This window comes from Ictalurus punctatus, chromosome 19, assembly GCF_001660625.3.
Source record: "Ictalurus punctatus breed USDA103 chromosome 19, Coco_2.0, whole genome shotgun sequence".
Taxonomy (NCBI): Eukaryota; Metazoa; Chordata; class Actinopteri; order Siluriformes; family Ictaluridae; genus Ictalurus; species Ictalurus punctatus.
The window spans coordinates 26,543,182-26,567,181 of record NC_030434.2 but is presented as its reverse complement, the minus strand read 5'-3'; the positions used below and the strand labels follow the sequence as shown (position 1 = coordinate 26,567,181).

Below are 24,000 nucleotides of genomic sequence, written 5' to 3'. Positions count from 1 at the left end.
ACGGTGAATGTCGGCGTGTGATGGTGAATGTCGGCGTGTGGCGGTGAATGTCGGCGTGTGACGGTGAATGTCGGCGTGTGACGGTGAATGTCGGCGTGTGACGGTGAATGTCGGCGTGTGGTGGTGAATGTGGGCGTGTGATGGTGAATGTCGGCGTGTGATGGTGAATGTCGGCGTGTGGTGGTGAATGTGGGCGTGTGATGGTGAATGTCGGCGTGTGATGGTGAATGTCGGCGTGTGATGGAGAATGTCGGCGTGTGACGGAGAATGTCGGCGTGTGACGGTGAATGTGGGCGTGTGACGGTGAATGTGGGCGTGTGACGGTGAGTGTCGGCGTGTGACGGTGAATGTCCTCGTGTGACGGTGAGTGTCGGCGTGTGACGGTGAATGTCCTCGTGTGATGGTGAATGTCGGCGTGTGATGGTGAATGTCCTCGTGTGATGGAGAATGTCGGCGTGTGATGGTGAATGTCGGCGTGTGGCGGTGAATGTCGGCGTGTGACGGTGAATGTCCTCGTGTGACGGTGAATGTCGGCGTGTGATGGTGAATGTCGGCGTGTGATGTTGAATGTCGGCGTGTGATGGTGAATGTCGGTGTGTGTGATGGTGAATGTCGGTGTGTGATGGTGAATGTGGGCGTGTGATGGTGAATGTGGGCGTGTGATGGTGAATGTCGGCGTGTGACGGTGAATGTCGGCGTGTGACGGTGAATGTCGGCGTGTGACGGTGAATGTCCTCGTGTGATGGTGAATGTCGGCGTGTGATGGTGAATGTCCTCGTGTGATGGTGAATGTCGGCGTGTGATGGAGAATGTCGGCGTGTGATGGTGAATGTCCTCGTGTGATGGTGAATGTCGGCGTGTGATGGTGAATGTCCTCGTGTGATGGTGAATGTCGGTGTGTGATTTTGAATGTCGGTGTTTGATGGTGAATGTCAGCGTGTGATGGTATGTGATGGTGAATGTCGGTGTTTGATGGTGAATGTCAGCGTGTGATGGTATGTGATGGTGAATGTCGGTGTTTGATGGTGAATGTCAGCGTGTGATGGTATGTGATGGTGAATGTAGGTGTTTGTTGGAGAATGTTGGTGTGTGTTGGAGAATGTCAGCGTTTGTTGGAGAATGTCGGTGTTTGTTGAAGCAGGTCTGTGTTTGATAATAAGTTCTGGCATTTGATAGTAAATTTGTGTCTCTCTGTCTGTCCCTATCTCAGGACGTGCTCAGAGAATGACTGTACTGCAGTGGTTGTTCCTGATTCCTCTCTTAGTCCTACTAAAGAGCTCGCCTACAACAAAACAGCCAAACAGTGCCTAGAGGAGATCTCAGGTACACACACGCGCACACACACACACACACACACACACACACACACACACACACACACACACACACACACAGCTCAACAACACATTCTGGATGGCAAACAAGGCTTGTCTTCGTCCACCTGTCACTTCTGACCTTTTCCTTGCTGTGATGGCAATATGGACCTGTAGGGGGATTTTGTGTGTGTGTGTGTGTGTGTGTGTGTGTGTGTGTGTGTGTTTGTGTGTGTGTGTGTGTGTGTTGATGTGACAGTTGTAGCTGAGGGCTGCTTCTTGCTGTGTCAGAGATCAGTTTTGCACTCAGCACACATCAAAGCTGAGATAAAACACACCAAGGAGCTTTAGTTTACTAAATGCCAAATGTCATTTGTGTCACTGTGGTGTTTATTTTTTATATATAGCTACTTATAGGTATTAACAGTCAAGCTTGTGTTGAACAAACACAGTATCACTAAGGTTATAGTTTGTCACATTTTCCCCTCTCGTGCTGGGAAGGACTCTGCATGCTGCTGTTCAGTCCTGTCTCCTCTCCTGTCTTATCACTGGTTTATTAACCTAATGTGTTTACCTGTTCACTGTTTCACGTTGATTAGTTTGTTTGTTTCTACACTCCTATTACTTTATTTCATTGCAAAGTCTTGCCAGTAGTTTGTGTGTATTTCCAGGCCTTATGCTGCATATGCAATATTTTCAGTCCTTGTCAGTATTTCCTGTTTGTCCATAAATATGTGCCCACATACACCTTGAACAGTCATGACATTATCTGGAGTTTGTTGGTGTCTGGTTTATCTGGTTAAGTTCTGGAGATATGTTTGTATTGTCCTCGCACTGTCATAGTTCCGTTGTCTTGGAAATAGTAGTTCCAAGTTCCAGCAGTCTTTTTCAGCTTCAGGTTACCGGGTTAAAACCTGGGTGTATACAATTATGTAATTGTGTAGTGATGTCAGGGGTTTTTTTCCTCTCCATCTGGTCACCTCTGGTTTGTTCATCAGGGATAGAAATTTCAGCTGCTTCGTGACAATATTAAAGGCGCTATATAACTCAGTCCGTATGGGATTTCGCAAAATTTTCCTGCTGCTTATTTCAACATTTGCGAAGCAACTTGCGCAGTTTTTTGTGCTTTTTTTTTGCGGAAAATGACTCGAGTTTCACAGTGATGTTTGTTGGTAAACGAGACCTTTTAGCTGTACTCACGTTCGACACACGTGACTCGAAGAGGGCTTCGGCTAAATTCCTCGGCCCGAATCTGCAGAAAATCTGCGGTAATTTATAAAGATTGCAAGCTCCTGCGAATATTGCAGCGTTTGCTTGATTTAGCATTCGTGTCTGCAATCACAAAGTCGCGACACCTTGGAGAGACAGATTAATAAAAACCGAACTGAACTGAACATTTTAAAAGGCATTTAAAATTCCTTCACATGAAAGCGTGCTGTCTTAGTTACTGCAGCAGCAGACAATGATGCAGCAGAGAGAGAGAGAGAGAGAGAGAGAGAGAGAGACAAAGAGAGGGAGTGCTATGGACAGAGAGAGAAAAAGAAAGACAGACAGACAGATTGAAAGATCTATAGACAGAGAGAGACAAAGAGAGTGAGAAAAATGAAGCATGAAGTAGTGCAGTGCATATTAACAAGTGGTGGACCATTCAGTGTTCGTGTGTGTGTGTGTGTGTGTGTGTGTTTGTTCTCTGCAATCATACACTCCCTGTCAGTCTGGAATTAACAGAACAGAGTGGGATGAGTGAAAGAGCAAAAGAGAGAGAGTGAGAATGAAAGCAAGCGATGAGGAAAAGGAGAGGAAAAAACAATAAGGGAGTGGACGAGAGAGAGAGATAGAGAGAGAGAGTGAGAGAGTGATTGGGTGATATGAGAGGAGGATACGAGTGTGCTCATTGTGTATGTGTGTGTGAGAGCGTGACGGAGAGCCAACAGCCACCTGAAGATTGGCAAGGCACACACACACACACAAGCCAGCGTGGGATGTGAGACAGGCGAACAGACTAACAGAAGCGAGGATGAAGAGAGGAGCGCAGTTTTCCGTCTTCCACAGCTCCGAGCAACCTCAGCGTCTCCACGACAACCTCTGGAAACAGCGTTCCTCTGGCAACCTGACATTGCTTAGCGATGCAGATCCGATATGTCCACTCTCACCTTCGTCTTCATCATCATCTTCATCCACTTCAGCTAGAACCGTCAGAACCCGTTCTCTCTCGTTGTCTTTCTCCAGGATGATATCTCCATCCGATCTCTCACGGTCAGAGGGGCAGGGTCAGAAGGGAAAGTGGGTGGGGTTGAAGCGTGGAGATGATGATGGTGATGATGAGAATGATGAAGAGCATGTTAGCGTAGCCACTGGATGGATGGATGTAGTGGAGAGCGGCAGAGAGGAGCGGGCGGAGCTGGATAAGGATGTGATCATCAGCATGCTCACACACCTGGAACACGCTCTCGACACACACACACGTACACACACACTCTCAAAGAGTAAGTCTGAGAGTGTGTGTGTGTGAGAGAGAGCGAGAGAGACAGTAGCACAGACATGCTAATCTAAAGTGATGTTTAGTAACTTTAGCCCTGGAGGAGTGTGTGTGTGTGTGTGTGTGTGTGTGTGTGTGTGTGTGTGTGTGTGTGTGTGTGTGTGTGTGTGTGAGAATTTCTGTCAGATTTGTTCACATTTGTTCATGTTTATTCTTTCTTTCTTTCTTTCTGCCTTTCCTTTGTATTTCTTTTTCTTCATTCTTTCTTTCATTGCTTATTTTTCTCTTTTTCTGTATCCTTTTCCCCTCCTTCCTTCCTCCATTCCTTTCATTTATTTATTCTTTCTTGGCATCCTTCCTTCTTATCCTTCACTCCTTCTTTATTTTCTTTTTTATTTATTTATTTATTTTATCACACTTCATTTATAACTTCTTTCCTGTCTCATCTCCTGCTTATTTTATCTATCTATCTATCTATCTATCTATCTATCTATCTATCTATCTATCTATTCTATGTCCTTATGTCTCTGTGCTGTGTGTCAGGTGAGGACCCTGAGGCGAGACGCATGCGTACGGTAAAGAACATCGCCGATCTGAGACAGAACCTGGAAGAGACCATGTCTAGTTTACGGGGGACGCAGATCACACACAGGTGGGTAAACCTGACTGGATTATACCATTAATTAAACACTAACAGGACATCTGCATCAGGCTCTCACACACACAAACACACACACACACACACACACACACACACACACACACACACAAACACACACACACGTAAACACAAATTACAATCTGTTATGAAAATGGGTTGTTCCACTAATGGGAATTGGCTTAAGGGTTTCAATTAGGAATTTTCTGGTTACTTTTAAATAACATCAAAAACCAAAAAGGCATTCTTTCATAGAATGTAATAAAAATAAAGTTAGATACGCTCTCAGGAATCACATGTAAAAAAAAAAAGACTCATGATTTAGCTTTTCTAGCTAACACAAAGATGTTCAGTCTGTTATACTGTATGTTGTTGTATGAAGAAGGTGAAGGGCTAGTAATAGTGAAAACCATCAGCACAGAATCATTATAAATATCAACATTTACCTCAGATGTCTTGTTGAAAAGCTCAGTGACTATGAAATTATAGAAAAACAGCAGAGAACATCAACATTTACCTCAGATGTATTGTCAAGTTACTAAAAAATGACTCAATACAACAGAAACTATTATTTAGCTAGCTAAAATATCACATTTAATTCTTTATATGGACACGGTGAATGTGTAATAATAGTAAAAACAAGACAAACCTGTCAGGAATTTCAATATTTACCTCAGAAATGTTGATAGATTAATAAGAATATACTTAATATAACAAAAAAAAATTATTTAGCAGCTATCATATACAAATAAATCTTTTATATAGACTATAATGGCTCAGTGACTGTGAGAATGGCACAAAACTGTAAAAAATGTCATCATTTATCTCAGAAGCGTTGTCAGATTTCTAAGAAAATAATTAGTACTGAGATACAGTAGGCTACCTAATGCATACAGTTTTGTATATAGAGAAATTAAGAAATAATGACAGTAGAAATGAGATAAAATCATCAGGAATATCAACATTTTCCTCAGAAGTATTGGTAAATTACTAAAATAAGCTACAATACTTACCTGGAAGACTAAGATTACACTTTAGGTAGCTAGCGCATAGCTGTGAAAAAATAGTAAACGGTACAAAACTGTAGATAACTAGCATTTTCTAATGAAATAGTCTTTATGATGGAATATGAATAAGCTAGTTAACTTGTAGGTGTTATACAGAAAACAAGATAGAACTGTCGGGAATATTAACTTTTTCATCAGATGCGTTAGTGAATTAATGAGAAATAAAACTCCCTCTAACTAAAATTATGATTTATGTATATAGCACATAGAATATATGTGGCTAGTGGTAGTACTAGTTCCATTCCTGAGAGACAGCTATAGTCTATAAACTGTGCCTGACACTATATATAAAGACACACACACACACACACACACACACACACACACACACACACACACACACACACAGATGAGATCTTATTTTCTTCAGAACCAATAAACACCTTTTTCACTCTCTAGGGTCCCACAGAAATAAAGGCTCAAGTCAATATGGCTTATCCCTTGATGAATGTGTGTGCGTGTGTGTGTGTGCATGTACTTGCTAGCCAAACTCATCACCTCCATTTCTATACACTATCTCATATATACAATCGATTCACTGAAAAAAAGTGCAATTATTTTTAAAAAATGGTGGACAGACTTGCTACTATGAATAAGGAACATTTTCACAAATATGAATTAGCAATGTAATGTATTAAACTTCATCCCCCCGATCTGATTAATAATTAGTTATTTCCATGGTTACATTAAACGTTAGCTAGCGTTTGTTAGTTAGTTAGCTAGCTATGTTAGTTGCTAAGATTAGCTACATTGTTAATAAAAAGATGATAATATCTTTTCTAGTCTAATTGTTTTTGGTGATGCAGTATCTGTACACCATCCCAAATCGTTATTACATTTTCTCAACAGTAAAATTTGTTGTAATTACTTGTAAGAGTCTTTTTTTTTTTTAAGGACAAAGGTATAAGCTGCAATTTTTCAGCTCAACACAGGTGGCAGCAGTGAGACAGAACCATCAGTGAGACAGAGCATATTATATATACATGAAAATGAATCAAAAATTCATGTCTACACAGAAGGACCAAACACATCCATCATCATCAAAACAAACCATCTACTATAGTTTAACCACACATACACATACACACACACACACACACACACACACACACACACACACACAATGGGGTGAATCAGGGCCAAGTGCTTGTGCCAGTGATTGTGGAAGAAGTTACTGGAATACTGTGCCGTGTGTGGGTGGGTTGGTGGGTGGGTGTGAAGGTCGTGAATGCTTGTACTCTAGTCCTGCTGTGTCATGACACAATGTGTGTGGGAACATGTGTGTGTGTGTGTGTGTGTGTGTGTGTGTGTTCTCACATGATAGTGTGTTCTCACATGATAGTGTGTATTAGCATGTATGCTGACGCTGAGGATGCTGATATGCTCAGACTGTAGCCATGGCATGTACAGTAACAGCACAAAACATGAAGAAAATTCTCAGACTGTTCAAACTTGTCATGTCCTGAATTTATCTAAAAATGTTGCTTAGTTGCTACACATTTGTAGTGTTGATGCAGCCACAGAATGTATTAATGACAAGCTCAACAATCCAGGAATGCCATAGAGTAAACCGCTGCTCCTCCGAGTTGAGAGGAACCAGTTGAGGTGTTGCAGGCACCTTACAAGGATGCCCCCTGTATCAGGCACGTCCCATTAGATGGAGACCCCAGGTCAGACCCAGGACTCGCTCACAGCTGGCACAGCTGTTGTTGAGGAATGTCTGGGGATCTGCGAGGAAGAACTGAAGGAGTCTGAATTAACCTTCTCAATCTGTAACCTCTGAGACCCAAACCAGGAAAAATTAAATTAAATGACTGATTGAATGGATAAATGAATGTGGTGTTAATTTTAGATAGTTAGCTAGATATCTATATTTTTTATATGTTAAGAGTTCTCTATTCAAATCAGTAATGTTCATTATGAACTATGGTGGACAGTTGTTGAGGCAGACTGTTGGAAGGGTATAGTTGTGTGGTGGACCATGGTAGTGAGGGACTATGGAAGTAGAGGACAGTGAGAATGGTGGACTATGGGATTGGTCAAGTGTCAAGTGGAGGGCCATGGGAATAATTCACTATTAAAAACTGTGGTCCATTGATAGACAAAAAATGGGATTGGAATACCATCAATGTGGCGGATGTGAAATGACATTAAATGGTGAACAGTGGGGGTGGCGGAACATTGAAAAGCAGACAGCGGTACAGGAGTCCTGTTAAATGGTGGACATTAGTAATGGCGGATTTTAGAAGTGGCAGGCCATGGGAGACACAGAATGTGGAAACAGAGGAATTTTAAGGAGTGGACAGTGGGATTGGAATAACATCAAGTTGTGGTATGTGGCAGTGGTAGAATGTTGAGAATTGGAATCCTGTCAAGTGGTGGTATGTGGCGTCCTGTTAGATGGCAGGCCCTGGGAGTGGTGTTCCTGGATGAATGTGCTGTACTACTTTACTGCAGTTTTAAGGTTTTCTGGAATCTACTGCTCCAATTCATGTCCACAAATTTGTCCATCTAATCTCATCCCCTAACTTTCTGCTCTCCCTGTCTCTCTTTCAGCACTTTAGAGACAACCTTTGACTCTACGGTAACAACAGAAGTCAGTGGGCGTGGATTGTCGACTCTTTCCACTCGGTCTGCCCCCATGTCATGGCGTCTTGGCCAATCACAATCACAGAGCCCTCGACTTCAGGCAGGTGATGCCCCATCCCATCCTGGCAATTATGCTCCTCCTAGGTCTGTTCCTTCGGCTACCGGTCGCTATGGTGATCCCTCACGCCTGGTCTACACAGCACCACTGAGAAGGGCAGCAACTACAGTGGGCAAAAGTGTGGAGCTTGGAGAAAAGGAGGAGGGGCTAGAGGAGGAAGTGGGTGGATATATGAGTGATGGGGACATACTAGCCAAAAATGTACGAACTGATGACATGAGCAGCGGGTAAGATTAAACCACACACACACACACAATTTACCCAGAAACATAGCTTGTGTATGTAACACACTATAACCTCTTCTCACATAGCTACGTAACAGATGGAGGTGTGTATTCTCGTAACGTGGGTCGTGTTCCTGACCTTCCATCTGCACGAGAGCTCATCCAACGGGTTAAAGAGGGAGAAGCTGACAGGTAACACACACACACACACACACACACACACACACACACATGAACACGCTATTATAGTTTTAATATTTGAAAATCCATTTCTGCTTTAATTAGAATTCTGTTTAGCTGTTGGTTTTAGGATGTTTTTGTCTGATCCTATTTATTTAAACGTTTTTAAATCCTTTTTTTTTTTGAGTAACTACTGTCATTTTTGTGGAGACGAAAGATTTTGGAGTCTGATTTTTTAAAAAGGAATATAAACCTGTTTATATTTACTTAAATTTAATTTAATTGTAGTTCATTTATGGAGGCAATTTTTTTTAGCTTTAAGCTTTTTTTGTTGTTGTTTTTGGTACATTAATGTATTGTATTTCATTTATTAATTTGTTTACTTAATCACAGGCGTGAGTCCTGCTTCATTTACTGTAACCGTGGCAACAGTCATAAATAAACGGTTTAGGTCACGTCTTTGTTATAGCAATTAAATACATTCCTATAATAGATTTTACATCATTATAATTACACAGAAATGAATGATGTAGGTGTTACAGCGTGTGGAAATTGTTTCATTAAGTTTAACTACAGTAGAGTGAGATGAAAGCCTATGAGATGTAACCATAGCAACCATTATATAATGTACAGCTAGACGAAATCGTTCATGCTTTGCTGGATGTTGTCTCGACGTGCATCGTCTAATGTTACACACCATGGTACAGCTGATTGTATAAGCAGTTATTGCCACATGCCTGGAGTGATTCTGTGTTAAATTTGGTGATGGAGGGAAATAAACACCAGTGAAATTGGAGAAAGATGAATGAAACAGATGAAGGACAATCTGCCAGACGCGTCAAAGCCTCGGGCGTGTGTTTGTGACAGCAGGACGTTGGCTTAATGATGGATTTGTGTATGAAACACAGATCTTCACATCTCTGTCTCACTGACTAATCCCTCTTCCGTATGAGGGCTGGATTTTAATTGGAGAGAACGGTGTGAACTTGTGAAAAAAAGAGCAAAATGTCTTCTTTAAACAGCTAGAATGTATAGCATGGTTATTATTATTCTTTAGCGCAAGATTAGCAAGTGTAGAATGTTTGCTAAGTTAACAACTTGTCCACATGATCATTATAAAACTTAATAATGAACCAGTTGTCTGAAAATTGTTGTTTTCTATTCTTGGATGTTAGCTGTGACATGATGCTATTTTGGCTCATGATTGGTCAGATAGAAAGGATGTCCCAGTAGAGGGCACTGTCTGTGAACTGGCTGTAGCTGGGACAGTATAGGCCATTAAAGCACTATAAATACACCATCTATAAATAAATAATTCCATTTATAAGTGATGAGAGAGCTCAGAGGGTGCTGGGATTTACAGTGGAGCGAAAGAAATGAATAAATAACATCCCTCACTTTTAGAGAGAAGGACAGACGGAGAGAAATAATTAAAAAAATACAGCTTTGATTTTTTTTTTCTTTGTTAGCCACGTTATTGCAAAACTAGGCTTGGCGGTTAAGGCTCTGGGTTACTGATCAGAAGGTCGGGGGTTCAAGCACCAGAACTGCTAAGCTGCCACTGCTGGGCGCTTGAGCAAGGCCCTTAACCCTCTCTGCTCCAGAGGCACTGTATCATGGCCGACCCTATGCTCTGACCCCAGCTTCCTAACATGCTGGGGTGTGTGAAGAAAAGAATTTCACTGTGCTGTGATGTATACGTGACCAATAAAGACTCATTATCATGAAAAACAAATGGCACCCAGTCCTCAGTAGCCAGGATTTCACACATCCCACACACTGGTTATTTTCAGACAGGGTGTGTGCACGACTAGAAAAAGTCAGTTTTTTCTTTCTGTGTATGTTTTTCCTCTCGTCTTGCATGATTGGAGAACGTTCGGACTCAAACAAGCAAAAAAAAACAAAAAACAAAGTTAATAAACAGACTACATTATGGACGTGTGATCATGTGACTACAAAATATAATAAAATTATTCTCGTTATCGTGGATGGAACTTGGCAGAGAATCAAATTAGACAGGAAAGAAGAGTTATTAACTTGTATACAGCAGTGACTTCACCACAACACAATCAAATCATGCAGCATACAGTAACTGTCAATAAGGACCTTATAAATACATTTCCCTGACTGCTAAAATTTAACAAGAGCATTGTCAATAAAAGTAAAAACAAATTGTGGTCCGAATCCAGTAGTATAACATATAGATTGTTGCTAGTCCTATATTAACAAATAAAAATAGTGATATGAGAGTAATCTTATTTGAAAACAGGATTTTTTTGCCATAACCCTGACCTCAACTCTGATTGGATTGGATGTTTTGTTGTTGTTGTTTGTATAATGTCTTATAGGTAGCCTTACTAACACAATAACATGTAAACGAGCTATTTATTTTTAATATAAAAAGTCAGAGTCAAGGATTTGAAGAGGAGCCGGATGGGCAAGGAAACACAAACTTAGACAACAAAACACGAACTACGATTTCAAGGCAACGTGACGTATATAGACGAAAGAGCTAGACAATGAGTGAGGTGCAGGATGTGACTTAAATATTTGTGCTCATTAACCCAAACTGTGACACAGGTGCAAACAGTCATGTGATGTGATCCAGTGGCTGATGTAGCGTGACCGTTCCCTGACATGTCCTCTTTTTCTGACCTTAAAAAAGAATCTAAAGCAGCTTTAGTTTCATTAAGATGTGTTTATGGTCTAATACTGCATTATGTGTGTGCATGTTTGCATTGCTTTAACCCGTCTCTGTAAGTCCCGCCTCCTCACACACTGATTGGTCGATTATTAAAGGTTCGCAGCAACTATTGGCCAAATTCTTCCCTCTCGACCGTTATCCTCCTCTGAGTGAATGTGTGAAGGTGAACAGATGCTTGATAATAGCAGCAAATGCCAACTGTCCTGAGTCAAAATGATGCCCATGTCCATATAAGGTCATTTCTAATTTCATGATATCACATTTCTTCATATTATATGGCCATTCAAATGTGTAAATGATGGCAGAAGATTCACTCTTATTCATATTTATTCCATGGACATTCAAAGGAATGTAGGAAAAAATTGAAAACAGGGGAGGAGTGAAACCAATTTATTTATGCATATTTACGTGATGCTAATAGAGTGTTGTTTACAGTGTATTAAAGTCTGCATGCATAGTAACACTGTTTTGAACACTATTAAGCCACCACCAGAAAAAAAAAAGTGTCCTTGTTACAAAACAAGACTCGGACAGGAAGTAAGCGCAGTAGTAAAGTCTTTATTTTCACACTAATGTCAAAGTATGAGGAGGCAGGAAACAATGTCTAAATATAAAACTAGAGCTACATCAAGAAACATGAGCTTAAACAGGGCATGGAAACACTACCTCTTTTAACTAACTGAAACTTCTATCATTTACCTAGAAATGAGGCATGAAACACAAAACTTAGAACAAGACTATGACATGAAACTCTCGTTTAACTATGGCCTGCAACTATCGTTTAAAAATGACAATCACAGTTAACTATGTCATGAAACTCTCTTCTTACAATGGCATGAAAGTCACGTTTAGCCATGACATGATACTCGTGTTTAACTACGACATGAAACTCAGATTTAACTATGGCGTAAGGAACAGGAAGCTAGACAGAGTATGGAAACATTACCGCCTGGCATCATTACTCATTCCGTCTTTTCTCTAATAAAGCCCAACGTGCGTAGCAACGCAAGGGGTTTAAATAACCAGTCACAATTACCTTAATGGCTGACAGCTGGTATTACTTCAAAGCATACCCTCGCACCTCCGCCAATAACTGAACAGGGCAGGGACAGAACTGAAACCAAAATAAGTGCACATGTCCGTTGTAAACAAAGTCTTATCGTCCACACGCATTTCAAGCACGTGCACGCGCTCTCCAGCTGACTGTGCACGTCGTCGCCGCAGTGCCATCTGCTGCGAGAACGTGACAGTCCTCTTTTTGGAAAACCAGAATATGGTCACGCTAGCCGATGCGAAAATGTAGTCAATCACCAACGTGGCATAATCAATAATGAAATTAAATTAAATTAAGTTAAACTGTTAAATTCTATTCATTAAAAGGATTATTAAATTATTGTTTCTGATTATTGTTATGCTAAAAATAAACAGTTTTAATAACAAGGTTACAGGAGGTGTTCATAACAAAACGAGAATAATACCAAAAAAATATACATATTTTGAAATTAGTAGAATTTTCTCCCCAGTTTGGTTTTGCCACAAAAAAAATAAAAAATAAAAAATGCTATCTGCCCTCTTCCTCATCCATGAGCTCACAGATGCCCATGATTGGCTACTGTCACTCTGATTGCCCCTCCCACAGTCAGTTTGGATCTCTTGGCTCCTGGCTGTGAACACTCGACAATAGGGCAAACAGTTTTCTCCTGACATTTATAAATATTTAATTCAAGTTGGACTGTTTATTGGTCTGTGAAATCTTAATGCAAAAAAAATTATAACATTCATATCATAATTAAAATGAGACATCACCTGTGATTGGATACAGACCCATGTAGCTGGACTAGTTTGAGACAGATTGTTTGTGACGGTGTGTAAATGGTGGGGTGCAGCTCAGCAGATAGAAATGAAGATGATGATGATGATGATGATGATGATTGTGGTGGTGGTGATGAAGAGATGGGAGGAGGAGAGGATGGTGATGTGATGATGATGATGATTTTGATGATTCTGGTGGTGGCAGGGGTGATGAAGAGATGGGAGGAGGAGAGGATGGTGAGGATATGATGATGATGATTGTGGTGGCGGGGGTGATGAAGAGATGGGAGGAGGAGAGGATGGTGATGAAGATGATGATGATGGGGTGGTGGTGATGAAGAGATGGGAGGAGGAGAGGATGGTGAGGATGTGATGATGATGATGATTGTGGTGGGGTAGGGGTGATGAAGAGATGGGAGGAGGAGAGGATGGTGAGGATGTGATGATGATGATGATTGTGGTGATGGTGGGGGTGATGAAGAGATGGGAGGAGGAGAGGATGGTGATGAAGATGATGATGATTGTGGTGGGGTGGGGGTGATGAAGAGATGGGAGGAGGAGAGGATGGTGAGGATGTGATGATGATGATGATTGTGGTGATGGTGGGGGTGATGAAGAGATGGGAGGAGGAGAGGATGGTGAGGATGTGATGATGATGATGATTGTGGTGGCGGGGGTGATGAAGAGATGGGAGGAGGAGAGGATGGTGATGAAGATGATGATGATGGGGTGGTGGTGATGAAGAGATGGGAGGAGGAGAGGATGGTGAGGATGTGATGATGATTGTGGTGGGGTGAGGGTGATGAAGAGATGGGAGGAGGAGAGGATGATGATGATGATTGTGGTGATGGTGGGGGTGATGATGAGATGGGAGGAGGAGAGGATGGTGAGGATGTGATGATTGATGATGATTGTGGTGGGGTAGGGGTGATGAAGAGATGGGAGGAGGAGAGGATGGTGAGGATGTGATGATGATGATGATTGTGGTGGTGGGGGTGATGAAGAGATGGGAGGAGGAGAGGATGATGATGATGATGATGATTGTGGTGGGGTGGGGGTGATGAAGAGATGGGAGGAGGAGAGGATGGTGATGATGATGATGATGATTGTGGTGGGGTGGGGGTGATGAAGAGATGGGAGGAGGAGTGGATGGTTATGATGATGATGATGATGATGATGATTGTGGTGATGGTGGGGGTGATGAAGAGATGGGAGGAGGAGAGGATGGTGATGAAGATGATGATGATTGTGGTGGGGTGGGGGTGATGAAGAGATGGGAGGAGGAGAGGATGGTGATGATGATGATGATGATGATTGTGGTGATGGTGGGGGTGATGAAGAGATGGGAGGAGGAGAGGATGGTGATGAAGATGATGATGATTGTGGTGGGGTGGGGGTGATGAAGAGATGGGAGGAGGAGAGGATGGTGATGATGATGATGATGATGATTGTGGTGATGGTGGGGGTGATGAAGAGATGGGAGGAGGACAGGATGGTGGACTCATACTGCGTCATTGCTTTCTCAGCTGCTGAGCTGCACTTCTCCTCCTCCTCCTCCTCCTTCACTCTTTCCTTCTCTCCTCTCTGCGAGCGGCACATGAACCGATACAGCCAGACAGATTAAACTCACAGATATTCACACAGCAGAAAGGTGAGTCAGACTCTGTCAGGATTAACCGAAATCTTATCACGTTCTTACGTATAGCTAAAAAAATTATAAGCTCTAAAATGGACATGATGTGTTTTTGGAGAAACCGAGCTGAGATGCTGCAGAGAGTGATCATTACTGTCGGAAAATAAAATCTTTGTATTGTCCTACATCTAGTGTCTCATTTGAGCCTAAGAACATTGCAATATTTTAGCACATTGTACCATTTACCATTATTTACGAACAACAGTTCCGTTCCATTTTTAAGTGAACAGCATTCTGGGATGGCATTTTTTCGAGTAAAGCAAGTATGTGCAATGCTATTTTTTTGTTTGTTTGTTTTTTTGTTGCAATTTTTAAAAAAACAATTATTTTGAGATACCAAAAAGTAATTTCCAATGTTACATGTAGCTACTTAATGTAAACACGTTTGACAGCTAGGATAAACAGGTCACTAGCTAGCATTTATCATGTTAGTTAAGCAATTTTAGTTGTAATGCAATGAAGAAGGTAAACTTTTCATTTGACAATAATTGTTATTATTTATTTATACTATTTCTTCTTCTTCTTCTTATAATTATTGTTATACTATTTATATTAACAGCTTTAGCTACAATTAGACAACTGTTATTATGGTTCCCTTTTAGCTACAATTATACAGTCACTACCATGGTTACTTATGCTACACTGGTTACTATGGTTATGCTTCAGTTACAATTATACAATTGTTACTATGGTTACCTTTCAGCTACAGTAATAGAGATACATATAATCGTTTCAGAAGCTGTTATCTTGTTCCTTTGTATTTTTAATTGAAAACATTTCCATAGACTTGTAGCGTATACATCATTCCTTTCTATGTATTTACAATTATTAGTTTAATATTGAGGCCATTTTATGTAGTAGTGCAACAGCAACAATAAATATCAAGGTCTTGCCTACATTGCTATTTCTAATCGTTGTCATGGTGACATCCCAACACGGTCATGCCATCACATCATGACCGAACTGAATGCTGGCACAGAATTCTTCATTCTCTAGAAATGTCCTTCATCTAGCTGATTGTTGAACATGGTGTATGTCCTTCTTTGTCCTGTACTTCTTATAATATCCCAGAATCCGGTGCATCAGACATCAGCCTGTAAAAAATGCAGTTTATGGAGTTATTTGTAATTATTTTTCACTTAAGATTTTATTTCTACTCACTTTGTGTTCGCCAGCGACACTTTATTCCTCCTCGTCTAATGGACTTGGCCAACATAAGCGATGTACAGTATGCTGCCTTCAAAACCCATCTCAAACCACTTTTAAGACACTTATGAGACATCACGGCATTGTGATTCCTCTTTCAGTACATAAATAACTGTAAATACTGATTGTTGCCTGACACACCTACATAAGTGTTATTCTGTTCTGGGGTGCAATTGTGAGAAAATCAGGGAGCAGGAGAACAAATAGTGGACTAGTAGGTTTCAAATTGTTGACAGCTTTTTTGTAAATATCCCTCACTTAGGACTCGTTCTATGTTGGGTTTTCCAAAAGCAGATTCAAATAACACACTGATTACTTATTTCTGCTTTCAACTATGAGTCATCCCTACTGACAAAGGGGAAAAAAAAACAGATAGGTTTGTGTTTGGAGTAAAATAAAACCAGCCAAAGATCAGTGGTGCTCCTGCGGTGGTTCCTTTCCAGTGATGCATGAGGTAGGAAGGTGCCAATACGTCTTCTTTTCTTTTTTTTTTGAGAAACAGATGGATTAAATCTAAAGATGTGTATGTTGTAAACAAACCAAATGTGCTTCATTTCCATCTCTGTTAAAAACGTCTTGAGGTGTGCAGTTTGTTCCCTGTGCTGCTTTCTCTGTGTTGAATTTTGTATGAGGTTGTTACGCCATGGCTCAGCGGACACAACGCTCTTGTCTGTGGATGTGACATCCACTTCTGTTAAAAAAATATGATTTTGTGACGTACCGGTATATATAGCGTGTACAATTGTTCAGGCATCTATATAAATACTATATACACACTATTTAAACCACACGTCTGGATGGAGCTCTCATCGACTGGAGGCTAGAGCCTGGAGATTGTTGAGGATGGTACCGCTTGAAGTACCATGGAAATGGTTTTGGCCTCAATTCCACATGGATGTTCTTGTTGTGGTTGCTGGGACTATCGTTGCTGCGATGGCCTTGGGACTGTGATTACCACATGCAGTTTTACACTCAGGTCTCCTTTAGAGAACAGTGGACTAATTCAACAAAACAGACTTCATGTAAAACTCATAATGAACTTTATTTTACTTTCACACTATCCGTTGTGACCCAGATGAGGACGGGTTCTCTTCTGAGTCTGGTTCCTCTCAAGGTTTCTTCCTCTTAACAGCTTAGGGAGTTTTTCCTCACCACCATCACCACCGGCTTGCTCAATAGGGATAAATTCACACTCTTAAAATCTCTATCCTGTGTTTATATATTTCTGTAAAGCTCCTTTGAAACAATGTCCATTGTTAAAAGCACTATAAAAATAAAATTTAATTCAACTGAATTTAAATGAATTAAAGGGAAAGCCTGAAACACATGAAATCTGTGTATACTGGATTAATTGTGATGTGTTAGCGATTCTGCTCACTCACTGTATTCCAGCACCGTACAGCGTCATTTCTCTCTAATGAGAAATCCAGTGCAGAAGTAGTGGAGACAGAGCAAACGCTGGACCTATAGTCCCAGAATGCAATGTGTCTGAGTTACTGCACAAACATGGCTAGTTAGCACCGTATATAGCATTGAAAGTGGTATTAGCGAGAACGTTGAAGCTGAGAGTGCAGATGAGGAGGTGAACGAGCTGGACAGACTAAAGGACTAAAGACCATCAGAAATTCATTGGGAATTAAATCTTGGGGTATTTTTCGGTCGTAAGCATACAACTGAAGGTAGTACCATACGTGATATCGGATGATTATATTTATTTATATATATTTCTATGTAATGGTGCATTGTGAGAAGAGGGGAAACCATAGCAAAGGAACTACAGTATCTCTCAAAAGTGAGTACACTCCTCACATTTTTGGAAATATTTGATTAGATCTTTTCATGTGACAACACTGAAGAAATGACACTTTGCTACAATGTAAAGTAGTGAGTGTACAGCTTGTATAACCGGGTAAATTTGCTGTCCCCTCAAAATAACTCAACACACAGCCATTATTATCTAAATCTCTGGCAACAAAAGTGAGTACACCCCTAAGTGAAAATGTCCAAATTCTGCCCAAAGTGTCAATATTTTATGTGGCCACCATTATTTTCCAGCACTGCCTTAACCCTCTTGGGCATGGAATTCACCAGAGCTTCACAGGTTGCCATTGGAGTCCTCTTTCACTCCTCCATGATGACATCAGGGAGCTGGTGGATGTTAGAGACCTTGTGCTTCTCCACCTTCCGTTTGAGGATTCCCCACAGATGCTCAATAGGGTTTAGTCCATCACCTTCACCCTCAGCTTCTTCAGCAAGGCAGTGGTTATCTTGGATTTGTGTTTGGGTTCGTTATCATGCTGGACTGCATGCGTATCATGCTCTGCTTCAGTTTGTCACAGTACATGTTGGCATTCATGGTTCCCTCAATGAACTGTAGCTCCCCAGTGCCGGCAGCACTCATGCAGCCCCAGACCATGACACTCCCACCACCATGCTTGACTGTAGGCAAGACACACTTGTCTTTGTACTCCTCACCTGGTTGCCACCACACACGCTTGACACCATCTGAACCAAATAAGTTTATCTTGGTCTCATCAGACCACAGGACATGGTTCCAGTAATCCATGTCCTTAGTCTGCTTGTCTTCAGCAAACTGTTTCTGGGCTTTCTTGTGCATCATCTTTAGAAGAGGCTTCCTTCTGGGACGACAGCCATGCAGACCAATTTGATGCAGTGTGCGGCGTATGGTCTGAGCAATGATAGACTGACCCCCCCACCCCTTCAACCTCTGCAGCAATGCTGGCAGCACTCATACGTCTATTTCCCTAAGACAACCTCTAGATATGACGCTAAGTACGTGCACTCAACTTCTTTGGTCGACCATGGCGAGGCCTGTTCTGAGTGGAACCTGTCCTGTTAAACCGCTGTATGGTCTTGGCCACCGTGTTGCAGCTCAGTGTCAGGGTCTTGGCAATCTTCTTATAGCCTAGACCATCTTTATGTAGAGCAACAATTCTTTTTTTCAGATCCTCAGAGAGTTCTTTGCCATGAGGTGCCATGTTGAACTTCCAGTGACCAGTATGAGGGAGTATGAGAGCGATGACACCGAATTTAACACACCTGCTCCCCATTCACACCTGAGACCTTGTAACACTAACAAGTGTCACATGACACCGGGGAGGGAAAATGGCTAATTGGGCCCAATTTGAACATTTTCACTTAGGGGTGTACTCACTATTGTTGCCAGCGGTTTGGACATTAATGGCTGTGTGTTGAGTTATTTTGAGGGGACGGCAAATTTACACTGTTACACAAGCTGTACACTCACTACTTTACATTATAGCAAAGTGTCATTTCTTCAGTGCTGTCACATGAAAAGGTATAATCAAATATTTCCAAAAATGTGAGGGGTGTACTCACTTTTGAGAGATACTGTAATTTTAAAAAAATCTTCAAATGAGATTCATTTGATATCCAAGCGTGCTCTGATTGGCTGACAGGAGTAAGGCACGAGGCTAACAGCCAATCAGAATTACTCTATATATTATTTTTAATGCCTTTCATCCTCTCTCTCTTTTTTCTCCCTGTGTGTGTGTGTGTGTGTGTGTGTGTGTGTGTGTGTGTGTGTGTGTGTGTGTGTGTGTAGTTATGATGACAGTAGCTCGGTTAGCAGTGGTCTGAGTGACTCTCTTGATGTTGGAGCTGATGATGTGCACACACTGAATTCATCACACAAGAGCAAGGTATACACACATACATCACACACACACACACACACACACACACACACACACACACACACACACACACACACACACACTGCAAAAGGTGTGTGCATAGCAGATTGTGAGTGCTGGTCTTGTCTTGGCTGCTGAGAGAAGATGCACCATCTGTCAAGTATGTATCCTTATTGAGTGTGTGTGTGTGTGTGTGTGTGTGTGTGTGTGTGTGTGTGTGTGCAGTCAAAGCAGCAGTGTAATCAGAATAGCAGTAGCTGGTGTGCTGCTGAAGATTTGAAGAAGGTTGATGAACAAATTGAGAACATCTTAGATTCCTCCTCTCAAATGGAAGGGGCAGGGCTTCCCGTGTCTCAGACAGGCTCATGGAGGCGGGGCATGAGCACACAAACGGGTATCACCTCACCACGAAATAAAAACAGCAACACGAACGTCAAAACACCAGGTAAGATGATGGGTGTGTCTTTGAGTTGAGACAAATGGGCGGGATGCTCTGTCACAACGATAATTGCTTCTTCCTCCAGCAGGTAAAACGGATGACGCTAAGGCCTCAGAGAAGGTCAAGACTCCCTGTAAATCTCCCAGCATGCAGCGCTCTCCATCAGATGTGGGCAAAAACAGTGGCGATGAGAGTAAAAAGTCTGGCATCACCCGTCCACCGCCCACCACCGGCTCCTTTGGATTCAAGAAGATCCCAGCTGCTACAGAACTAGCAGCACCCAAGACTTTATCAGCCAAATCAGCTGGGAAAGTGGGTGGGACCACGTGTGTGGTGGGTGGGGCCAGGAAAACAAGCCTGGATGGGTATCGTCACCATGACGACGGGGTCCTTTTGGGCATTGGAGGGTCTAAAATGCCCCTTCAGTATCGCTCACTTCCACGGCCGTCTAAATCCTACCGATCCATCGACTCTTCCACAGTGAAAGGGGGTGGGGTCGTGGCTGGAGGTGGGGCTGGACCTGGACCTGGACCTGGAGCTGGTGCTGGAACTGCAACTGGAACTGGAACAGTAAGTGGCATTTCAAAAAGGAAGGACGGAGGGAAGACGGAGTCAGGGAGGTCGAGTCCAGTCAGCATAAATCAGACTGATAAAGAGAAGGTTTCAGTGTCAGAGCAGGAGGGGGCAGCACTGAGCACATCACCCAAATCCAGCCCAACATCCAGCCAATCAGGACTCAGACAGCCTGGATCCAAATACCCAGACATTGCCTCGCCCACCTTCCGCAGGTAAGTGAGAGACATCTATATATACCTTTACTTTTGCCTTGTATTAGAGATCTGTCCTGAATTTTGGCAACATTTAGTGCCTAAAAGTTTAAGTCGATTTTCTCAGCTCCACATTTAGATTGTTAAAATCTCCTGTGTGTGGTTCACGCCTCAGTTGTTCTGCTCAGAAAAATCTCAGACATTTTCAATAGTGTCTAGACCACTGCTGTTAAATACAAGCACTTGCCATTAAGCCCAAATAAAGGATAAGGGGTGGAAAATGCAGACTTGTCTCTGAATATGATGAGAAAATGTACTCGAGAGAGAATCAAAGCGACAGGGACAGATTGGAGGGATAGATTGCGAGAGACAGACTGCTGAATCATGCTGACATTTTGCTTGGGCCTGTGTGGGAGAAAAAGCGAGACATTCGGCAGAGCAAGTGATGGATAGTAGTATTTATTATGTCTGGCACATCCTTGGAGTTTCTCTCTGTCCCTATTTTATCCGTCTACCCATCTTTCTCAGGCAACTCTATGGTTTTATTAATAATGAGGTTAATGCTGCCCCCTGGTGGTGGGTATACATGTATGCATGGTATATAAGGGGTCTAATGTAATGGAACTGTATCTGTAATGTGAGCAGTATCTGCATGGTGTCCGAATTCTGGCTTGAACAGTTCATCGCACCAGTTCATAATTGGTCTTAACTCCTGACCTTGCACTTCTTTTTCCCAGTCTGTCATGATCTTATTATCTAACACAGCATTTAGATCTGCCTTTATGATCTATCTCTCTCTCACTCTCTCTCTCATTTAGGTTATTTGGCAGTAAGTGCAGCAACAGTAAGCCAAGCTCTCCCGACTCCTCTAAGTCCGCTCCCTTTGCCTCCCCCCTCGACTCCCCGGGCAGTGGAGGCAACAGAACGCCCGACTCTCTTTCTAACACCCGTCCCTTCCTCAGCAGCTCATCTGCGGGCAGCAAAGAGACGCTGAGCAGCATTCATACCAGCTCACACACCAGCTTACACACCAGCTCACACACCAGCCTACACACCAGCTCGGAATCCATCGAGCTTCCTGCGCCACATCATCAACATGCACCAAGGCTCAAATCCACACTATCCCAAGGGTATGTATGTGGTGTGTATGTATACTTCTTGGAATGTTTTTCTCACTTTAACACATGTAATTCACTTATTATCTTGTTTGTGTATAATTGTGCGTGACAGAGTGTAGCATAGCATCTCCTGACAGTCAGAGTTATTACTTACCAGTTATGTGGTTCTCTAAGATGTGTAGGTGGAAGAGGGCCAATAGTGCTTTGTTCTGAGCTTTCAACTGTGCTGGGCGTAGTACGAGCAGCAGTTTGAAGGTTCCTGGGAATAGGTTCCCGCGACCCTGTGTAGGATAAGCAGTACAGAAACTGGATGGTTGGATGGATGATGGTACCACCCTAGCAACAAGGAAAAGTACATTTTGGTACCTTTTTCTGAGAGTGAATTGTCGTCCTCTAGGCATGTGAGAAAAAAGGTGCCAAATTGTACCTTTCAGCATATATACACTAACAGATGGACAAAATACAATTAAGCTACTGCAGAAAGTATTTTAGAATATGGACAACATGTGTGTGTGTGTGTGTGTGTGTGTGTGTGTGTGTGTGTGTTTGTGTGTGTGTGTGTGAAAATCTCACTCTGTTGTGTTTTCCTTCTGCTTTAACAGCATGACTCTTGACAGAAACACACTACCCAAAAAGGGATTAAGGTACTAATATAATCACGTTTTTTTACTGACAACATCTGAATTTTATTTTTATAATTTAGCAGCTCTTAAACAGTTTGATGTCAGAAACTAATCCTAACCTATGAAGACTTACTGGAATTAATACAGTTGGTGTGTCGGTAATAACAATACCGATGCAGCAACGATGGAGACATTAATGTGTTCTTAATATGTTCCTCTATCAGACATCCTCCTTCCTCCAGACAGATGTCTCATGAAGAAGGTAAAGAATGGCTTCGTTCTCATTCCACTGGAGGACTGCAGGACACGGGGAGTCCCCTGTCCCCCCCGACTGGGAAATACCACTACAGCAACCTACGTGAGTGCACTGATAACAGTCAGATATTATGGTACCTTTACAAGCCCAAAACAGCTAACACACCATGTAATGCTAATAATGATGACACTCATGCTAACGTTTTGATTGGTGTTTGATTAAAACAGGAGAATGAAGTGGTGGTTTAAACACCAAAAATGGCCAATGAAGCTACTTCTGCTATCAGTAAATGCTATGCTAACTGTTAAATACCGCTCATGGTGGTGTTTTTGTAGGATTTTGTTCTCTAAATTAGTTTTTTGGCCTAATATTAAAACATTAAGAACAAACGATCATCCTCTGAAGTTTACATTTGTACATATAAATGTAATCATTACAGTTGTGTGTGTGTGTGTGTGTGTGTGTGTGTGTGTGTGTGTGTGTGTGTGTGTTCCAGTGAGCCCCACCGGTGCTATGACTCGGTCTAACAGTATTCCAGATCAGGAGGCGTTTGATCTGTATGGAGACGGACGAGTGTTGTGTGGCAGTAACACATCACTGGAGGAGCGACCGCGAGCCATCAGTCGCTCCGGATCATTCCGTGACAGCACAGACGAAGGTGTGTGTGTGTGTGTGTGTGTGAGATCCTAATTGATGACTGTGTGAGTGTGTGTATCAGGGCTGAGCTGATGTGCTCTAGCACTGAGCCCTCTGTTGGTGGTGAGCAGTATTACACTCTCACTAAATCTCTCGCTTATGTACAGTTCCTATTTAACCAACTGTTTGTTTTTTCTCTGTAGTTCATGGATCGTCTCTGTCCCTGGTGTCCAGCACGTCATCTCTGTACTCTGCTGTGAGTGGCATTTACACCAGCTGTCTTTACACTCAGAAATATTATCCCATTAGAAACAAGTAAGAATTAGGTTTAAGTGAAGGGTGAAATGGTTTTGATGTTTTTTACGTTTTTTTTTTAAAAATGAGATTAGCATTTGAGAGCAGACAGTCCTTAACTACAAAACTTTACATTTACCTACTTTC

At 42.0% G+C, this 24,000-nt stretch overlaps 1 protein-coding gene across 15 annotated transcripts in view; it reads left to right on the top strand.

The window, feature by feature from the left end:
* Positions 1-24,000, top strand: part of nav3 (neuron navigator 3) — a 225,846-nt gene that overhangs the window by 173,974 nt on the left and 27,872 nt on the right. For 11 of the 15 annotated variants that reach the window (XM_053688498.1, XM_053688505.1, XM_053688494.1 and 8 more), the window contains 12 exons: positions 1,211-1,323; positions 4,336-4,444; positions 8,074-8,451; positions 8,536-8,640; positions 19,630-19,726; positions 19,946-20,165; positions 20,245-20,947; positions 21,745-22,056; positions 22,647-22,688; positions 22,892-23,025; positions 23,420-23,581; positions 23,763-23,815. In XM_053688498.1, the coding sequence (XP_053544473.1) occupies positions 1,211-1,323; positions 4,336-4,444; positions 8,074-8,451; positions 8,536-8,640; positions 19,630-19,726; positions 19,946-20,165; positions 20,245-20,947; positions 21,745-22,056; positions 22,647-22,688; positions 22,892-23,025; positions 23,420-23,581; positions 23,763-23,815 (2,428 nt within the window). The remainder of the gene's footprint in view (positions 1-1,210; positions 1,324-4,335; positions 4,445-8,073; positions 8,452-8,535; positions 8,641-19,629; positions 19,727-19,945; positions 20,166-20,244; positions 20,948-21,744; positions 22,057-22,646; positions 22,689-22,891; positions 23,026-23,419; positions 23,582-23,762; positions 23,816-24,000) is intronic. The other 4 variants (XM_053688504.1, XM_053688503.1, XM_053688492.1 and 1 more) reach the window with 2 other exon arrangements.